The 21,144-nt window shown below is 36.9% G+C and overlaps 1 protein-coding gene and 1 long non-coding RNA gene across 7 annotated transcripts in view; one reads left to right on the top strand and one right to left on the bottom strand.

Annotated features, from left to right (window-relative positions):
• The window catches only part of LOC108064913 (uncharacterized), a 41,199-nt gene extending 29,372 nt beyond the window's left edge, over positions 1–11,827 (bottom strand). For 2 of the 6 annotated variants that reach the window (XR_011420648.1, XM_044393730.2), the window contains exons 1-4: positions 11,347–11,822; positions 9,819–11,258; positions 9,473–9,760; positions 9,277–9,403 (exon numbers count right to left, since the gene is read on the bottom strand). Coding sequence is in view for 5 of the 6 variants with exons in the window: in XM_044393730.2 (XP_044249665.1) it covers positions 9,277–9,403; positions 9,473–9,760; positions 9,819–11,258; positions 11,347–11,667 (2,176 nt within the window). In the remaining variant the exon portion in view is untranslated. Of the gene's footprint in view, positions 1–9,276; positions 9,404–9,461; positions 9,761–9,818; positions 11,259–11,346 lie in introns of all 6 variants that reach the window. The other 4 variants (XM_044393733.2, XM_044393732.2, XM_044393731.2 and 1 more) reach the window with 4 other exon arrangements.
• A 2,193-nt stretch (positions 11,828–14,020) lies between these two features.
• LOC138914864 (uncharacterized) lies at positions 14,021–14,677 on the top strand. The gene is made up of 3 exons (XR_011420649.1): positions 14,021–14,136; positions 14,344–14,511; positions 14,575–14,677. It is a non-coding gene; the product is annotated as an uncharacterized lncRNA (long non-coding RNA).
• Positions 14,678–21,144: the final 6,467 nt, after the last annotated feature.

Raw genomic sequence — 21,144 nt, 5'->3', positions numbered from 1 at the left:
GGTCCAAAAATTTCTTCGACCTGTGCCGAATACCTCAAGCCATGGCCCACCCACGATGACAACGACGAAACATTCGAGGCGACTGTTTGATCAGAATGGCCGAATGTGGGAGTGATATTACTGAGGGAGTGATATTACTAGAATAACCCTACCTATCCCTAACCATCCCTAAGACAACGACGAGCAGTAGCACATTCCAGAAGAAGACGAGCCAAAGAAGAAAAAGACGAAACCAACGACGATAGGACGAGAACGACGAGTAGGAGCAGTATTTGACGAGATCTGATCCAAGGAAGACGTGCTTGTGTGAAGAGCAGAACGACGCGACGACGGTCTCAATTCTACTGACATTGTGACATTATTTAATCATTTAAATAAACACTTAAACTTATATTCTTTAAACTAATAAAAAAAACCCCACATAAATATGCACAACAAAATTGCATTTATACTTCTCGGAAATCTTTAAAGGTGTGGGCGCCAGACACATTTTAAAATCGTTAGTAGGGGATTGTGGGCGTTGGAAATAAACTTGCGCTGCGTAGGAAGCCCAAGAATATGTGTGGGAAATCTCAACCTTCTAGCTTTTGTAGTTTCCGAGATCTCAGCGTTCATACAGACAGACAGACGGACAGACGGACATGCCTAGATCGACTCGGCTAGTGATCCAGATCAAGAATATATATAGTTTATAGGGTCGGAAAAGCTTCCTTCTACCTGTTACATACTTTTGCACGAATCTAATATACCCTTTTACTCTACGAGTAACGGGTATGACAACTAAAAGATTGCAAGGGGCATTTATCCCCACCGGCCCCAACAGCTCAAAAATTCGAAATTTTCAGTTTCACCGCTCTCTCTCCCAAGCTAATTGATCCTTTAAGTTTTTGCGATACCTTTAGATGGCACATTGGTAGGGCTTGTAGGGCGGTCAAAAATACTACTATATATAAATATTCTACTATAGTAAAAATAAAAATTTTACATTTTTTTCAAAATTCTATAAAAGTATAAAACATAACAATCAAAAACACATGATAAGTACTTAGCCTCCTAAAGAAAAACGAAAATTTTGGAAAAGTGGCGATTTATTTCTCAACATAATTTCTTTATAGCTTGATACACTTGACCCAACGATGCTCCAACTTCTTTAACCCGTCTGAAAAATACGTTTTCGCGGGGTCTGCAAAATAGGCCTCTGTGGCGGTGACGACCTCCTCATTCAACGCAAACTTTTGTCTAGCGAGAAACTTTTTCAAGTTTGGAAACAAAAAGAAGTCACACGGGGCCAAATCTGGAAAATATGGTGGATGGGGTAGCAGTTCGTAGCCCAATTCGACCAATTTGGTCTTAATGAGGGTGGAAGTGTTTGTTGTCTGGAGTGAGCAAACGCGGCAACCATCGCGCCGACAGCTTTCTCATGCCCAAAATTTCATGCAGGATATGACCCAGGCGGTCTTTTGACATGCGTACTGTCTCAGCTATCTCGCGTATCTTCAATCGGCGGTCTGCCAAAATGAGATCGTGGACTTTTTGGACGTTATCCTCCGTGGTAGCCGTTTTCGGGGCACCTGGGCAAGGCTTATCAAAAACCAACGTGCGACCACGTTGAAACTCGTTAAACCAATTTTTGACGGTCGCCATCGAAGGAGAAGAGTCACCGTACACAGCATCCAAGCGCTCTTTGATTTCGCTGCGCGATTTCCCTTCAAAAAAAAATCTAATCACAGACCGATATTACTCTTTCTTCATTTTTCTAAAATCCGCGGACACGTATGATGCCACACGCTGGCAAAACAAAACTACGAGTCCGATTCGACTGAAATTTTGACAGTAGCCGTCTACTAGAATGTACTACACGATAGAAAAGTTTTCTTGCGATAGTGGCGCCATCGGGCGGTTAGGCTAAGTACTCATCGGACTGCCCTCGTAACTTCTTAAAAAATATATTTTTTTATTTCTTAAAACGTTCTCGAAGAAATTCGAACTATTTTGGAACTTATAACAGCATGACGGCACCCACCTTCCTTGTGCAGTAGATAATTTCCTTACTTTAAATGAGTTTTTCTCGAAAACAATTTTTCCTCAGCTCCGTATCGTGTGTCTCAAAAATTAATGCCTCGATCATCATGCTGCTTTAACAGAAATGTTTGTAATGAAATTGCCACTGTCTGAACCTACTCCATGTAGAAATTTGTACGATTAAGTACACTGGTCGACAAAAAAAAGCCCAAGAATAAGCCTGAAAGAATTTTAGCTGTAGATTACTACCTCATACTTGGAAAGTTCCAAATTTTCGATTTTTAGGCACTTTTTGCTACTTAATAGTAAGAAAACCCTTCGTAGTCCAGAGCCACAATTATCGGAAAAGGCACTTTGAACCTTTAACTTCAAGATTGTCCAATCACAAAGTTGGGCGACCTCTACTTTTTTAGCTACAATGGATTTTAAAGAACTACTTTTTGTCACTTTTTTTCATCTATAGTAGCCTGATATTTTTAATGTATTGTATGTGTACGGGTCTCAGTTCAACAAGGAAAATATCAGGCTACTATAGATGAAAAAAAGTGACAAAAAGTACTTTTGTAAAATCCATAGTAGCTAAAGATATAGAGGTCGCCCAGCATTGTGATTGGACACTCTTGAAGATAAAGTTTCAAGGTACCACTTCCGCTAAATTGTGGCTCTGGGCTACGAAAGGTTTTCTTACTATTAAGACGCAAAAAGTGCCTAAATTTCGATTTTGGAACTTTTACCACGGATTTCTAAAAACTTCGAGGTGATGGAAAGTTTTCAAGTATGAGGTAGTAGTCTACAGCTAAAATTCTTTCATGTTTTGTAGCGTTTATTCTTGGGCCAAGAAAAAGTCTTGATTTTGTCGACCTGTGGTTTTTTTGTTACGCAAAAACAACAACAACAAGAGAGCACGCTATAGTCGGGTTGGTGTGCCGACTATCTAATACCGAATACCGTCACTCAGCTTAAGGGTGTGCGAGGGAGATAGATATATACAACTTTGATTGCGCATAACTATTTAATTAATGGTGTGATTTAAAAAATGTCTTCTATATTTTGATAGGTATAAATATACAGAACAAAATTGCATTTATACTTCTCGGAAATCTTTAAAGGTGTGGGCGCCAGACACATTTTAAAATCGTTAGTGGGCGATTGTGGGCGTTAGAGTGGGCGTGGCGCTCGGCTGAATAAAACTTGCGCTGCGTAGGAAGCCCAAGAATATGTGTGGGAAATCTCAGCCTTCTAGCTTTTGTAGTTTCCGAGATCTCATCGTTCATACGGCAGACAGACAGACGGGCATGGCTGGATCGACTCGGCTAGTGATCCTGATCAAGAATATATATACTTTACTTTACGCTTCCTTCTATCTGTTACATACTTTTGCACAAATACAATATACCCTTTTACTCTACGAGTAACGGGTATAAGAATTCCCGCAGCCGCCATTTTGAAAGAAAATAAAAACAATGTCAATTGGTTAAAACTATATAAGAACAATGTAATCAACATGCCAGGTTACGAATACATATATTAACATTTTAAGTCAGAATAATGGTTATGATTCTCATATAACACCAGTTTACAAAAAAAAAAATCGATGAAATATACCATGAATGAAACCTTTGTTTTCCGGTAAGGTACGTCTTCCTGATTAAGAAAATGGCACTTAAATTTTTTTATGGATAAAGTTTTTTTTAAAGTGTAAAAAACGTTTTTGACACTTTTTTAATTTCTAACTTGAATTGTGGTTAACCGATGTCAACCATAAATTACTCATTTTACAGGTAATAGAATTCCCTCCAACTTTCTTATACACTGCATTGAGTTCCATTCATTAGTTTAGGAGCCACATTTCGTCAAAGTTGAAAAAGTTAGAAAAAATGCAAAAATGCTGGCATAAATGGCTTCGTTAAAAATACACGCCTAAAAACCGAAATTATTTTTATAACTTCTACTGGTAGAAGGTGCTTTGACAAGAAAAACAAGCTATTGATCATTACAATCCACCAGCAAATTAATTTGATATGCATTTTTGAAGCTTGCGACAACGGTGTTTTTTTGGCCGTTTACAGCTGTTAACTGACACAACAGGGCTCTAACAGGGCTGTAATACCCGTTTTTCCCAACGTAAAAAATCGATATAAAATCGAGCTATTGATTGATTTTTTTGTTGATGGTCTTGTTAGTTGGCTTAAAGATGTATCTTTAATTATAAGTCATAAAACTAATTTCGGTTTTTAGGCGTATATTTTTAACGATGCCATTTATGCCAGCATTTTTGAATTTTTTCTCACTTTTACAACTTTGACGAAGTGTAGCTTCTAAACTAATGAATGGATCTCAATGCAGTGTATAAGAAAGTTGGAGGGCATTCTATTACTTGTAAAATGAGTCATTTATGGTTGAAATCGGTTAACCACAATTCAAGTTAGAAATTAAAAAAGTGTCAAAAACGTTTTTTACACTTTAAAAAAAACTTTATCCATAAAAAAAAATTTAAGTGACATTTTCTTAATCAGGAAGACGTACCTTACCGGAAAACAAAGGTTTCATTCATGGTATATTTCATCGATTTTTTTTTGTAAACTGGTGTAATCAGATCTAAACTAAAGACAATTATCACAAAACACACCACAAAAAGCACAGTAACACAAATTAAAAAAAATTATCGAAAACGGCGAGACCGCGTTGTTCTTTTCAAAGTAACGCAGCGGCTAGCAAAAACTAGCACCTAAAATTTGATCAAAATAATCTGTAAAGACTGCCGTCCACAGTGATTAGGCATTTTTCGACAATTCGATTTCATGTTAAGTGTCATTAATACTACCAACACGAATTTTTATTTTTTAACAACACCTAAAAATTGCTTGGGCCACGATTTGACGATCAAATTATTTTATTTCTAAGAAAATGTTTAAAAATGTAAAAAAAATCACAATTGTTTTATGTGTTAATGGCAATCCTTGATAAATTTGATCAAATATTTTAATGGCTTTACTAAAATAAAATTAAATGATAGGGTTTTTGAATATTACACTGCCTGTGAAAAGGAACAGGATTTCAAGAACACTAAAAACCAACTTCTCACTTTCCCGCTGGGTTCCCACCGGGAAAATGAGAAGGTGGTTCTTTGTGTGCTGGAAATGCGGTTCCTTTTAGCAGAAAATATTGAAAATCCTGTATCTTTTATCGTCTTCGGCACGCTGCAATAGAAAATGCCAGTGAAGAGTGAAAAAGAAAAAAACTGAAATAGTTTACTAGGGGGGCCGAATAAGAAAATTATAGAAAGTGTATTTAATGACGAGTGTAATAATTTTTCGTCACATATGTTGATATCAGAACATTTGTATGTTGAAGGTGCGATCCTCACTAGTTTTTTACCTCGTTAAGAGGTGTTTTTATTTGATTGGGAACTACATGGCCAGTACAATAGCCGCAAAAGCGAATTGAGTTTTATTTTGAGTTTTATAAAATAAAACTCGCAAATAATCGTTATTGATGATTTTTATTTTGTTTTACTCATTAATAACGATTACTGCCTGAGTTTTATAATAAAACTTAAAAAATAATTTTTACCATTGATTTTTAAAAATAAAACTCACAAAATAAAAATCATTGCCGATTTGCATATCTTGGATAATTTGGAACTCATTGGTGTTCTCGATTTTTTGTAGCACTTTTCTAAGTGGATGATTTTTTAAGTCAGTAAAATTTAAAATAACTGTTATTTTCGGTCCCTGAAAAAATCTGAATGCCACTAAAAATATATTTCAAAAATACTGCTACTGAAAATTTTATTTCAAAATGTAATGCTAGTTAAAACTAGAGAGAACGCTATAGACAAGTGCCCCGACTATCAGATACCCATTACTCAGCTGAAGGGAGTGCGAGGCAGATGGAGATAAAAAACTTTGTTCGGGCAAAAGTTTTCAACGAATGGTCCGGTTTGAAAAAATTTCTTCTACATTTCGATCAGGGACCGAAAATAATGATTATTTTTTGTGAGAAAAAAATAAAAATCTACATTAATTGATTATTTTGTAAGCGAAAAAAAATATCGCTCAGAAATAAAGATTATTTGTGAGCGATATATTTCGCTCAAAAATATCACTCAAAGTGTGATTGCATCCGACCTACGCGGAATTTTACAATGATTTAAATGTGCTCTTGTAGGTAGAACCACGGAGCACATACTCAGTTAAGAAAAAAATAAATTTTGTTGTATAAACCGCTTTAAAAAAACAAAAAAAAAATTGTTGTATAAAAAACACTTTCACAAAAACACAAAACCGCGTTTTAAAAAGTTTATGAAACAGGTCTCATCTTTTTAGTCGTTTTATCTACTATCAAATAAAAATTAAGAATTTAAAATTTAACTATTTTTTTTTAATTAAAACCTCAAGTAACTTTGGTTCTTGACAAGAATTTACCTCATTTTTTACGGTGTAAGTACTATTTTTTTTCCAAATCGATTTTATTTATTAAGAGTAGTATTTTTAAAGAAAATTTAGGAAATCACATGCCATACTTAAGTGTTAAAGTTCCTTTTAAGCTGCAAATCAGATTTTAACATGGATAATGACTTTGAAGTAACCAAATCCAGGCTTGGAAACTTTTTGAATCGTCCAATTGGCCCAGACTTCTTAAAAACATGATCCTAACTTAAGATAATATACTAACCGTAGCCCCATTCTAGATTTAATATTTTAAAAAATTATAACTAACACAAGTGTACTTATTATTTTGACCACACCAAAACCGACCTTTCGCAAATATGTATGGCTAAAATGGAATAGACAGGTTTTACTGTATCCATTGTTTATTAAAATATTGCAGGACAGGATAACCTTTCAAAATAAAAAGGTTTGGGAGGTCTGGTCTAACTATAGAGATATCTCTTAGCAAGTGAGGACATAACGTGTGCACCTATTATTTTGATCAGTAGTGTATGTCGGAGCGAGCCGGATCGGACCACTATATCTTAAGCTTCGGCTGGCCGAAGCTAGCCTTCTTTCTGGTTTTTAAATTCATTTCTGTTTCTTGTTTAGGAAATATTTATAATGTTATTTTTATCTCTTTTGTTTTCTTTTCCTTTTTTGTTTAGGAAATAATTTTAATTTTCTTTTCATCTTTTTTATTTTCTTTTCTCTTTCTTGTTTAGGAAATAAAATAGTAAAATAAGTATGTATGCATTTTATTTAAATAAAGAAAATTTTCTGAAAATAAAAGAAGTCCTTTCTTATTTTAAGAAAAAAATTCTATGTTCAAGAAAAGTACTTTCTGGATTTTAGGAAAATTTCTCAATTTGATGGTAATTTTTCTTGATTTTAGAAAAGTATTCCTGCTTTTCAGAAATTTTGTTCTAAATTTTAGAAAATTCATTTCTAAACAAGAAAGGAAGCTAGCTTCGGCAAGCCGAAGCTTATATACCCTTGCAGATCATTCTCTTAATTTACAAATCGCAAAAATGTTATATTTCTTATTATTTCACATTAATTTTTCGATCGTTTCTATCACAGCTATATGAAATAGTAGTTCGATCTTTTAAAAATTAAAATCGAAACTAGGAAATATTTTAAAATAGTCATATTCCAGAGTAGAAGGAACTGTAATAAAAACCAACAAAGATATAATTTTTTTCCCATTAATTTCCATTTAATTTATCGACCGTTCCTATGGCAGCTATATGATATAGTGATCCGATTTAAAAAACAAAAAAACCGAAATTCAGAAATATATAAAAAAAGATGTTCTCAAGAGTAGAAGGTAAAATTTCAAAAAACACCGGAGCTAGAATTTTTGTACGTTTTTTTTTTTTGATCCTTCCTATGGGAGCTATAAGATATAGTTGTCCGATCCGTTTGGTTCCGACATATATACTACCTGCAATAGAAATACGACTTTTACGAAAGTTTCATCCCGATAGCTTTAAAACTGAGAGACTAGTTTGCGTAGAAACGGACGGACAGACGGACAGACGGACATGGCTAAATCGACTCGTCTAGTGATGCTGATCAAGAATATATATACTTTATGGGGTCGGAAACGTCTCCTTCACTGCGTTGCAAACTTCTGACTGAAATCATAATACCCTCTGCAAGGGTATAAAAATACGGTAGATCGCCATCGACTTAAATCCATGGCAAATTTTTTGACTTAAGTGTGATTCCGGGCTGATTTTTTTTTGAGTGTATATAAGTTTCGGGTGGCCGAAGCTAGCTTCTTTTCTTGTTTAACTAGCATTACATTTTGGAATTACATTTTTCAGTAGCGTTACTTTTGAGGCTTTATGAAATATTTTTTCAGTGGCATTGAAATTTTTCAATTCAAATGAAATGTGTTTTTAGCAGCATTACCTTTTTTTAAAGCCAATGAAATATTTTTCAGTAGCATTACTTTTTTGACAACCTAATGAAATTTGTTTTCAGTAGCATTACTTTTTTCAATGCCAATTAAAGGTGAAGAAAGCATCGATGTGAAAATCGAAAGATCGATGTTTAATGATATTTTACAAAAATCGATGTTTCCTCGATAAACATCGATGTTTTTTTTGAGGTACAAAATCAATTTTTTACCGAGTTGAACTGGTCAAAGTTAAAAAATCATAAAGCTAAGATATGGACAAACAGCTAAAGCGCAGCTATTTTAATGTTCTTTCGTTAGTAAAAATACATTTTGATTTTAAAACATTTTTGGTTCCGGTCTGTCTCTTGCTGTTGGTAGCAATCTTTTAGCTAAACTAAATATACCCTCTGCAAAGCTATATTTATGTTTATTTTTATAAGTGTAAAAACAAATGCAAATATATGCTAATACAATAGAAAGGTCCATTTTTATTCAAATAAATCGAGAAACATCGATGTTTTCTGACATAAACATTGAAAACATCGATGTTCCCAAAAATCGATATTTCTCCACCTCTAATGCCAATGAAAAGTGTTTTTATTAGCAACTCTTCCGTATACAGAGGTTTAATATTTTGAAAATATATTATTTTAGTATCATATTAATTCGGGTAATCTGTAAGGGTATTAAACTCCGGCTTCAAAGCCACAAAGGTTCCGATCTCTTTTTCCGTAATATTGATGCTAAAAACGAAGGCAGTTGATATTTTTCGAAAAAAATGTTTTTTCAGAAGTGGTCAAAGTTTTTTTAATATTTGAATAATGAGTACCCTTCTAAAATGAGCTAGGAATTTGATCTCCAATATCTTTTCCATTGTTTAAAAAAAGTTTGAAAATATAATAAACACATTACCCATCACATTTTCGCTATGAAAACGACCATCCAATTGCAGCAGGATAGACAGATCTCGACAGCGGTTCCAGGCTTTAAGAATATCCGCCACCATAATGGGAACCAGTTCAGTTTTGACTTCGTCTTTCTGTAAATTATGAGAATATCCTTAGTTGTCATAGTCTTTAGTCCTTAGTATACATAACCGTATCCGAACCCGTTTAAATTGCACAATGAGCTGTTGCTGCGTCACTATCTCGATCAGACGTTTGAGCTTACGGTGGTTTCCTTGCCGCTTTGACGCTTGTATCAGTAGCTGCTTAAGATTGACACTGCTGTTCGCCTGTCGTCGCATGCCCAGTATATTAAAATAGTCATGCAGTAGCTCCCTGTCATAAGTGACGTGCAGTTTGTCTAGAGCCTGCAGTACGTGCTCCTCATCGCACGTCTTTCCTGTGGACAGACTTATTACCAGCGGCTCAGTCGAATAAGTTTGATTGAGCAGCTACACCGAGAAGGAGACATCTTTTATACACATTTGGACATAAAATTAGTGTGCTTACCTGTAGGCCGTTGAAATTTGTATCACACGAATTTATCCTTTGGTGGTAGGGTGGACCCAAACTGGGGCCGGAAACCATTCCGGTTGTCGATGAGATGTGCCATGCGCCGAGCAGGGACCCATCGAAATGTACTGGTGAACCGCTCCGACAGCTCGTTTGGTCCGCCCGGGCATAAAGGGAGAGGCTACTGCCTCGTCCACCGGCAGGCCTACGACACTTGGGACATGTCCTTGGGTCCAGAGCTTTGCCGATGGTATTCGCCAAGAATTCCTTTTCCAGACAGTCCAAACAGTTATCCTCGGTACCGCTTAAGTCAAAATGTGCCATGCACGAGGAAGACGAGGCCATGGCCACAACAGCCGCAGCAGCCATCAGCATGGGAGCCATTTGATCTTGCCCTGTTCCCGATCCTAACTGCTGATGCTGGCATGATGACAACGAGGTGGCCCGAAAATCAGTGCAGCTATAGCAACGTTCGTCAAAAGTTGTTGAGGTCTGGGTGCGACGCGACTTGTACGAAGAGCTGCTCTTGGACATCACAGATGAGGAGTGGGAGGGTCGCTTAGGCTTAGCACCCGTCAGCTTAGGCTCCGGATGTTTGCTAGGCACGCTAGTGCTGCGCCCAAAGCTAGCTCCTGCGTATAATGTGTTGGGCAACGAGTGAGCCAGGGACGACTTAAACGACTGTTCACCTTCGGTGGCCTTCACCTCTGTTTCAACACCAGCACCCATCAGCTTGTCTAAATTGTGGTCCCCTCCATTTCCGCTACTCACACCGTCCTTGATCTGGTCTAGATTCAAGTTGATGCGGGCAAACTTCTTGCTAAGGTGGTGCTTCTGCTGCGGTAACTCATCCTCTTGCGGAAAATCGTCGATAGGTGAACAGTGTAGCTGCCTGGCCTGTGCAGGCGGGTCTCCGACTTTGCCACTCATCTGGCTATAGTCGCGCTGCATCAGTAACAGATTGGCTTGAGGCTGGACGCCCAAATCCTGAGCCCTACCCGTAAACTCAAGCTCCGAGGACGGGTCTGGATCGAAATCCATTTCCAGGAACTCGGTCTCGTCGTCGACGCATATAAGGCTATCGTCAACTCCACTGACCGATCGCCGACCCAGGTCAAGGTGGTGCCGCCCACCCCTGCCCATAACGGTAGTTTCCAGGTCCATGTCAAAGTCAGCCCTGTCCCCACGGTATGCGTAGACGCAGTCGTCTGAGTTGATCGATATCTCCTCAGCGTCCACATCAACATCGTCCAGCAGGATGAGATCATCACCGTAAAAATTGTCACTGGCGTAGCTCAGGTTTTCAGTCGAGTTATTTACGGAGGTGCGGCTAGAGCTAAGGCCGCCAGCAGCCGCTTCAATGGGCGAGAGGGCAATGGCGGCTAGTCCGCAGCCAGCCACATCCACATTCAACTCGTAGTATGCAGCGCTTTCCATCTGTTTAAATTAACCAGAAATAAAAGTTTTTCCACATTACTATCTGTGAACAAGGCGGTGTTAGGTAGGGTTAAGGTAGGTTACTCGCCTTATCCCCACCCTCCTCTGCCGGTTTTGTAGTTGCGCCGTGTCCTGCTTTGTCCTCGCCTTCTCCCACGGCTCCATCTAAATCGTTCTCATCGTCCGCGACTACGGCTTGCGCTGGTGTTGTTGCTGCTCGTTTTTGTTTTGAGCCCATTGTTGTTGCCCCCACAATCCCACAATCGACTTGTTGGAGACAGAGCTGCTGGTGGCACTCATTCGCCGCATCAGGACTGCTGAACCTATTTTCCGCACTATAATCAACAAGGTTGTTATTGTTACTCAGATGCAAACGCCAATTTAATTTATTTATTCCACGAAAATCCATCCCAATCTGCAGCCTGGGAGTGTTACCAGAAGGTACAAATTTCTATCTACATTTGATTTGCCACAAAATATCCACTACAACAGCTCAATTTATAGGGTCTTCCCACAGAGCTCCATCCATTATCTACCATCCGTTGAACGGATGGTCCGTAAGGTTTTGCCGTTCCGAAAATTTCCCAGTTTGTCCGCCATCCAATTTTGATGGACTTTGACTCTTTTATGAGATAGTTAGGCGATGTTTTCTCGGTGCAACTCTGGATTCTTCCTCTTGACTGTGAAAATTGGAACGATAACTGCGAGAACAAATCAAATCGATGGCGGAAAAAATTAAAAATTGCTTTGGCTCATTGTTTTATGGCTGTTGTTGATGTTGTTATTGTAGTTTGTTATGAGCGAAAAAAAATTCGCAAACTGGTTGCTATGAGTGGGCCAAAATGTAAGCTGTTCTGCGTACGAAAACATCACTGTTTGCTACAAAGACTCAAAATATATTCTGCACTTCGTAAATAATAACTAATATTAATTAAAAGTGTACTATGGACTTCTTTAAAGTTCCAAAGTTGCTATAAATTACCAAAACAGCAGAGATTTAGTTTTCTTTACAAATTCTCCATATTAATATTGGCAAGACAGAGACAGAGGCGTAGTAAGAGCGGAGTGAGGAGTACGGGAGGTTAGTCTCTCCGCAGTCAGCAATATGATGCATACTCGTTGTAGGATATGTTTTTAAACTATTTTCTTAATCTATTTATTGTATTATTCTACCATAAAACTAGAGGGAACGATATAGTCGGGTTGGTGTCCCGACTATTTAATACCCGTCACTCAGCTAAAGGGAGTGCGCACGCTGTACTCGTGTTTGTGTTCCGACTATAATCGTAGCTCAGCCAAAGGAAGTGCGAGGGAGATAGATATACATAGATATTTTGATTGCGTATAACTTTTTAATGAATGGTCCGATTTGAAAAATGTTTTCTACAGTTCTACAGTACACAACAAAATTGCATATATACTTCTCGGAAATCTTTAAAGATTTTAAAATCGTTAGTGGGCGATTGTGGGTGTTATAGGGGGCGTGGGGCTCGGCTGAAATAAACTTGCGCTGCGTAGGAGGCCCAAGAATATGTGTGGAAAATCTCAACCTTCTAGCTTTTGTAGTTTCCGAGATCTCAGCGTTCATACAGACGGACATACGGACATGGCTAGATCGACTCGGCTAGTGACCCTGATCAAGAATATATATATACTTTATGGGGTCGGAAACGCTTCCTTCTAGCTGTTACATACTTTTGCACGAATACAATATACGCTTTTACTCTACGAGTAACGGGTATAATTAGGTGAACGCAATTTTACGACAGTTTTTCCGAGTTGAAATCCCCCTTCGTTAATGTTGAGCTGAGCAACTGCTCTTTAGTCAGCTGTTATTGGATGGTAGATGGTGGATGGAGTTCTGTGGGAACACGAGTTTCACATTTCTCAGATGAGCTAAGAATAGTGTAGGGAAATACCAAAAAATACCAGATTTAGCTGGTGAATTCCGATGAACGCATACCCAGCGGGAAAGTGAGAAGTTGGTTTTTGTGTTCTTGAAATCCTGTTCCTTTTTGCAGGCGGCGGTGTGGGGATAGATAATTTCTGAGCGTTAAATGTGGGTGGGTTTCTGAGTAGCATCACTATCAGGCCACTTATGCGCTGTGTGATTTCTATGGCACTACGATTATAATTTTTGTAACAAAAAAATCACCAACTTATAATATTAAAAATTCCAAAAACAAAAATCTTGTTCTCAAATTTATTTCAAATTTTTAGTAATTTTAAAATTTGTAGAAAAAACATTAAAAAATTAAAAAAATTAATATTAAAAATATATAATATCAAATAAATTAAACTAAATAATTAAATTCATTGTGTCTATAATCATAATATTTATTGATGATTTTAATTTATTTTACTCAAAATGTTTACAAATAATAATAAGAATAAATGTGGGATTCAAAAAAAAAATTATAAAGAAAAGCCACGGTAAGACGATTAAAATATTTGATCACATTTATCAAGGATTGCCATTAAATTACAAAGAAAACTATTATTGTTTTATACATTTTTAAATATTTTCTGTGAAATAAAATAATTTGATCGTCAGATCGTGGCCTAAGCCATTTTTAAGTGTTGTTAAAAAATAAAAATTCGTGTTGGTAGTATTGATAACACGAAAAATGCCTAATATACCTATAATATACGTAACCTATAATGATTACGGTCCCTGAAATAAACGAAATATTTATTCGCGTGCAAAGTATGACCTTAACTTACAACGAAATTATGACCAAAAGTCTGCATTTGCCATGTTGGTAATATCAAGTATATGATGCAGGGTCACATCATTTTTAAATTTGTTGGAAAAAGTGAAAAAAAAGTGAAAATAGTTAATTTCAATCTAAAAAACAATAAAAAACGCGTTACAAAGGTTAGTACCACAGATATTTTCGCCATTAATAAATATACGCCTCCGGATGCTATCTTCAACACAAATTCAGCATTTTAGTGACACTTGAAATGTTTTTAATCTTTACCATTGGTAAATGGTGTGAGGTGTTCATTAAATGGTTGTATAAATAGTACTTCAGTACTAACTTAGTTGTTTAACTTAATCAAAATATTACATTTATTTCAGCCTGAGACTTCTTGGGACCAGAAGTGTTGCGCCTGCGTTTGACATTTTTTTTTTTTTCTTCTCATTGTTTTTGATATAGTTACCAACATAAAACAGCTGATCAGAGGGAAAATGATTGGCCATAATTTCTGGAGAGATCCTTTACTTTTGTGCGGAGACGTAATAATAGTAATTACTCTTATTATTATTCCTGGTCTTACATTCATATCTAATTATTTTTGATATTTTCAGAAGACAGACAAGACATGGATACCTAAGAACTGCATTCGGCCAAGCAAAAACCGGGGATGCTTGTAAATATTATTAAAAAATAAACAAACATTTAATACAAAAAACATGATTTTTATTGTGGAAAATCAGATACTGCAAAGCAGTGCAAAACCAAAACTGCGAGGGTCTGGAAAAACCAAAACTGGGAGGGTGTAGAAAATCTGATATTGCAAGTGGAGGAAAACCATAACTGAGTACGTGTGGAAAATCTATAATGCGGGAAGTCGAAAAACCAGTGGATTTTGTCCTGCATTCTTCTGCCAGAGATCCAGATAAATTAAATTAATTATAAATTAAATTGGCGCTAGTTGATGTTTACTGTTTAGCCTAGTACTCAGTACGACGAAAACTGCTAGCTAAGCATAGGAATAAGCGAGAGGCAATTAGGTAGCTAAAGCCTTTAGCCGGGGACTTTTTTCACCGCGGTACTCAGTTGAGCTAAGGAAATAGTAAGGAAATACCAATAAAATACAAGATTTAGCAAATGAATTCCGATGAACGCTTTAAGCCGCGGCCCATGAAAAACTTCGGTCACACTAAAAGATATATATTTTTAGACTAGTAAAACTCTTAGCCGAACTGAGTACTAGGCTTGACTTTGTTTGTGCAGGAGCGGTGTGCCAATAACAAATTATAAATGGAAAACTGCCTGCAGAAGTTGCGGCAATACATATCGCCATGCCAACAGTAAATTTAAAGCTTACGACCCAGGTAATATTTTAAAATTGGCGCCAGTTTGCGAACCCAGCTGATTTACAATAATGCCTTGCTAAATGCAAAAGCGGGTGAACTCTAAAAACTTCGGTCACACTACAAAAGAATAGTATGGTCTTATTGAAAAATATCTGGGTTGACAAACAGAAAATCACTTCCTTTTCAACTCCGAGCGAAACCGCCTTTCATTCGGACAGTAAAAAGGCTTCTTCTTTTTTTCTTTTCTTTTGCCAGCAAAATGGCTACAAAAAAGTGATTAATACAAACAGACTAATTTTTGTATTGTGCGAGACCGTGTCTCCTTTCCTTTTGATTGTGAAAAAAAATATATAATTCTTAAAATATAATGCTGGTGAGTGGTTAATTTTTGGCGGATGCCGGTCATTGTAGAGTTAAAGTAAAGCTATCCAGTAAGATATTCAGCTGGAACAAAGAAGGCCTGTTTGATAAATATTCTGATGTTGAACTTACTACCAAAAAAGTACGAATTGATAAGTAAAATTTTGTGCAAGGTTATGGACGGGAAAAAATGATTGCAAAAAGCAGCAACCCCAAGAACAACGAAAGTGACTCTGAACAATCAATGGCATCTGGTTCTGTCAATGAAGAACAAGGAAAAGAGAAACTAAGTACTAATGAAACTAACGATAATTCTAAATTAAAAACTAATACTAATGATACAAAGGAAGAAATCTTTCAGAAAAAACTGAACTTCGTAATTTCTTGTACAATACTTTTCATTTTGTTGATGCTGCGGTGATTGTCTCAACCAAGGACAGCAGTCTTTTTGAAAATGTGAAAGCCACGAGTGGTCTCTTCCTTTATGCAAAAAAAAGTATATCGAAATTTCAGAGTTTAAGGAAATTGTTGCACTTTCGATTTAAGATTTAAGATTTATTTCAAAAACGCAAAGGGGGCAAATTACTGTGTTAAAAGGATGAACACCGTTGCTTTTATTCCCAGGAATGAACCGGTTTTTCCGATCAGGAAAGTTTGAATAATGATTTTTTATGGGTCTCAAGCTTTAAATTTGATGTTGGCATGAGGATATGTGTATTGCTGCAACTCCTACAAGCAGTTTTCCATTGGTTTTTGGGGTTTTCATTCCATTTATAATATGTTTTTGGCACACAGCTTCTGCACAAACACACCCAAAGATTAAATTTTTTATTATTTGTGCCGCGTTTATCGGAGTTTATCCGCTAAATCTAGTATTTTTGTGGTATTTTCTAACTATTTCATTAGCGCAACTGAGTACCGAGGTGGGAAAAAGTCCCCGGCTAAAGGCGTTAGGTACCTATTTGCCTCTCGCTTACTTATGCTTAGCTAGCAGTTTTCGTCGTACTGAGTACTAGGCTTTAAGATGACCTTTGTCGAACGTTTGGTTAGGCGTGAGAAAACTTTTAATGAGCAAGTATTTTTGATGGTGTGGAGTTGCCTGAAATAATCTCTCTTTTTATTTATTAATTTATTTAAAATTCCAAGCACTGCAAGTTAAACTTATTTATTATTGTGATAGTCACGTGAATTACAATACTTTTGATCAGAATAATTAAGAAAATAATATTAAAAACCGTTCTTTTCAAGACACAAAAAAAAATTTTTTAAATGGGATACAAATTTCGATTGAAAGGGCAGTTTTTTTTAATACAAATTTAAACCAATTAAAATACTGATGCTGGGGTACGTAAACTAATATTTCTCATTAAATTAACGGTTTTAAAGGTGTATAATCAATTTTGAACTAAAATTCGGTACGCTCCTTATTAAATTTAATCCAATACCGAACAGAAAAAATAAAGAATTTTTTTTCAGAAAATGATCTTTTGTGTCTTATGCATGCAATGTTATTCGTTCGGCTTGAACTGGTATGTGTTAGTTTTTTGTAAAGACAGTCGGGTTCTTTGGTGTTAATTATTTTGTGCAATGCCACTAATGCCCTGAATTGGATCCATGATTGAAGATCAACTTCAAATATCTTGAACGCTAAACATGAAATCGGATGCCTTACATTAGACACATATCTCGCAACAACACTAAACGCTACATTAACCCTTCAGTTCCAGATGTCACTTTTGACTCGTGAATCACCAGGTGAATCACCTAGGACAGGTCATTTGTCCCTCGTGACGCACTCATGACGCCACATAGAGAAAATTGTATGGGAGTTCCGCTTTTTCACTCGGGACAAGTCAAATGCATTATACGAATTTGTCATTTGAGATGTCATTGACCGGTGACATGTCCCGTATGATTTCACGAGGGACATTCAGAATTTTTCCATTGGGATGTCATTGGGATCATCGTGTGACCTTGTGTCATAGGTTATTTCATGGATGACTTTTTAAAAATGTTATCTGCAATTTCATTAACAAAAAAATTTACAAAAAAATACATACAAATTTATTTTTAATTTTTATTGGCTCTTTCATTTTTTAAGTTGTATTTTGTGTTGAACGGTTTTACTTACATTTTCGTACAATTAATTATAAATAACACACCTTTTTTTTAAGATCGCCGTCCTCATAAATTTGTCCGGGTACGATGAATATTGCCCAAGGATCCCAAAATTAAAGACAGACATATGTTTTAAAAATATGTTTTGCTTGTATATTTTTATATTTACTTTTTTTAGGGCAATTTTTTCGTCCGTTTGTTAATTTAAAGTAGGGTTAAAGCCTTGAAATCGTAAGGGAAATCAGAGCTTAAACCCTACATTAAATTTAACAGGCGTACGAGAAAACGGCCTTAGATCAAGTAAAGACCGCAGCGAGATCCTAAGCATTTTAACCGCAGGCCACGGGAAATGTATGTATTGTACAATGTACATTGTGCATATTGCAAGAGTTTTACCACCCAGAAACAATAGCAAACGGGATACAAACCTACTGGTTATTTTAATTATTATCAACTGTACATATATAAATGAATTAAAATGTCACTTACCTGACTTTCAATGCAAAAGGTGAAACCTTGTAAAAATTTTTAATGCGCCAATTTCAAATTGTCTACGCTCCTTAAGCACGTTGTTCTCTTCCATTGACAGTCAACAAATACAGCCAGTCATGATTTTGCATTCCCGTTTACTTTTGATTCATCGTCGCTATTGCCGCGTGCCAATGCTCCTAACCTTTCTATTGAGTAAAAGCACAATATCATTTTTATGAAGATACAAATTTTAATATTATTTTATTATTTAAAAAATATTGGTGCACCAATTGGAGCTTTGGAATATTGTAAAAAATCAATTTAAATAACAAACTAAATTAGTTAAATGTATTTATACCCGTCCGTCTGTCTGTCTGTCTGTCCGTCTGTATGAACCCTGAGATATCGGAAACTAAAAAATGTAGAGTTTTTCACACATTTTCTTGGGCTTCCTACGCAGCGCAAGTTTATTTCAGCCGAGTGTCACGCCCCCTCTAACGCCCACAATCGCCCACTAACGATTTTAAAATGAGTCTGGCTCCCACACCTTTAAAGATTTCCGAGAAGTATAAATGCAGTTTTGTTGTGTATATTTCAGGGAACGTAACTGTTATAAGTTTTATTTTAAAAATCACACTTTAACAGTTATTTTCTGATTTGTAAAGTAAAACTCAAAGAATAACTGTTATTTTTTGAGTTTTATAATAAAAGTTGACAAATAACAGTTATTCGTCGTGATCAAAAATAAAACTCAAACTTGATTTATGGCGATTTTGTGGGTAAAAAAAATTTAAAAAAAATATAGGTATAAAATATGCGCGGTTGCCTTTTTTAACAAATATTTAGTAAGTATAAAGCACGGGTATCATGTTTTTTTTTAATTATATCATTTTTTCAAAAATGTCAAGGGAATAACTGTTATTCATAAAAATAAAAATATAACAGTTATTTTTTTAGTTTTATTATAAAAATCAAAAAATAAAAATCATTATGGATTTGTAAACTACAATGGCTAATAAAAATTGTGGTGTATTAAAAAAATTTTTAGGACCCTTCTAAGAGCGTGATTTTTTTGTATGAAAAATTTACAATAACAGTTATTTTCGGTCCCTGGTATATTTATACCTATCGATTATTTTTCAAATCGGAACATTCAATAAAAAGTTATACGCAATCAAAAAAATGTTATATATCCATCTCCCTCGTACTGCCCTTAGCCGAGTGACGGGTATTTGATAGTCGGGACACCAACTATAGCGTTCTCTCTTGCTATAATGTTGTTTATTCCATATTTGAGGAATTAGTCCCGTCCACAGTTGTTAGGAACTCTAACTCTCTTTTTGGAGTAAGTTCAATTTAAGTTTATAAAACGAAAACAATTTTTTTTTATTTCGGAATACAATAATGGTCCTAAAATGAAAGGCCATACACATGTCGCTGCGTCACACATATTTTACCGGCCAAATGTTGGTTGCTTACTGAACATAACTATAAAGCGAAAAAGAGAATGACGGACCGGTCGAAATTTGTCTCTGCTAGCGCCGAGTGCAGGCAAATTATAAGACAAGGAAAGAGAGCGCAATATATAAATATAGGCTTCTCTTTCTTTCACGTCGACGCTGCGCCGACTACATTGCTGACGTCGAGAGCGGCCGAGCGTTTGGCCTAAGGAATTGTCACCGAAATGTGATGCCACAACTGAAGGAAAGTTTCTGTTTACTTGTTGCATCACTGCTTCCGAATATCTCGACGCCGTAGAACGGTAAAAACAGTTTTTCGTCTATATCTTCATATATTAACTTATTCATAAAGTTCTCCAGGAAGAAATGAAGGTTAGGTTAACCCGGACGGCCCTCACGGGGCCACGCATAGGCCAATATGGCCCTTAGTTGTCCGGTTGATGCGCATGAACCTTGAGATAAGTTAAGAGGTTTTTATGTCCAAAAGGATCGAGATGGCGAAGGCAATTAGTTCTCCTGGTTCCCTGCTGGAGGCGTCTCCAAGTGATGCCAGTACTGGGGCACCGAGGTATCTTCTTCTCGCTCTTGAGAGAGCCGGCAGTTGCAGATAAGATGTTCCAGGGTTTCGATAGCCCCCGATTCATCACATTTCCTGCAGGCGCGGCTGTTGAGTATTCCGAGTGTGGTTTCGTGTGATGCGGCCAGACAGTGGCCTGTAAGGATTCCCACTAGCAGTCTGCAGTCTTTCCGTGGTAGACGCAGTGCATACTGGCTAGGTTTGTCGTTGCGCTCTTTGCACATAGTTCTTGAGATTCGGCAGGTCTTGGTATTTCTCCACCTGCTTTTTGCTCGCGTGTCCGCCTGTTTCTCCAGGGCGCTTTGGAGCGTTCAAAGGGAAACAGGCACGTTCTCCGTTCTGTCGTTCGCCAGCTCTACGCCCTCCTTTGCAAGACGTCAGCTGTCAGCTGGTGACTGGGAACCCAATAGATCCGCACTGACTTTGTCGTTGGTTGTCTAATGCCTCCCTGTTCGCCATCACATTTTTGGAACTGACTGTTGACGACTGCATGTATCTTATCGCCGCTTGGCTGTCCACGATCAAGTTGACCAGATCGTGTGGTCGGTTTATATTTTGAGCCACTTCAGCAGCTTTCCTTATGGCGAAGACTTCCGCCTGGAATATGCTGCAGTCATTGGGACAGCCTTATATCAGGGATCGTACAGTATAAGCCCGCACCTACTCCTCCTTCCATCTTGAAGCCGTCCGTGTATATATTGAGGTGTTGAGTCTGGTCCCGACCCGTTTTCCAGTCATCTGGGCCCATGAACGAGATTGTTATAACCTCCTGGCACGTTCTGGGGGTCATATGATCCGTTTTGTTGATCATGCTTCGGCCGATTGAACTATGCCCGAAGCTTTGCGCCGTCA

This window comes from Drosophila takahashii, chromosome 2L (genome assembly GCF_030179915.1).
Source record: "Drosophila takahashii strain IR98-3 E-12201 chromosome 2L, DtakHiC1v2, whole genome shotgun sequence".
NCBI lineage: Eukaryota > Metazoa > Arthropoda > Insecta > Diptera > Drosophilidae > Drosophila > Drosophila takahashii.
Note: the sequence above shows the minus strand (reverse complement) of the source record. Positions and strands in the feature narration are given on the sequence as shown.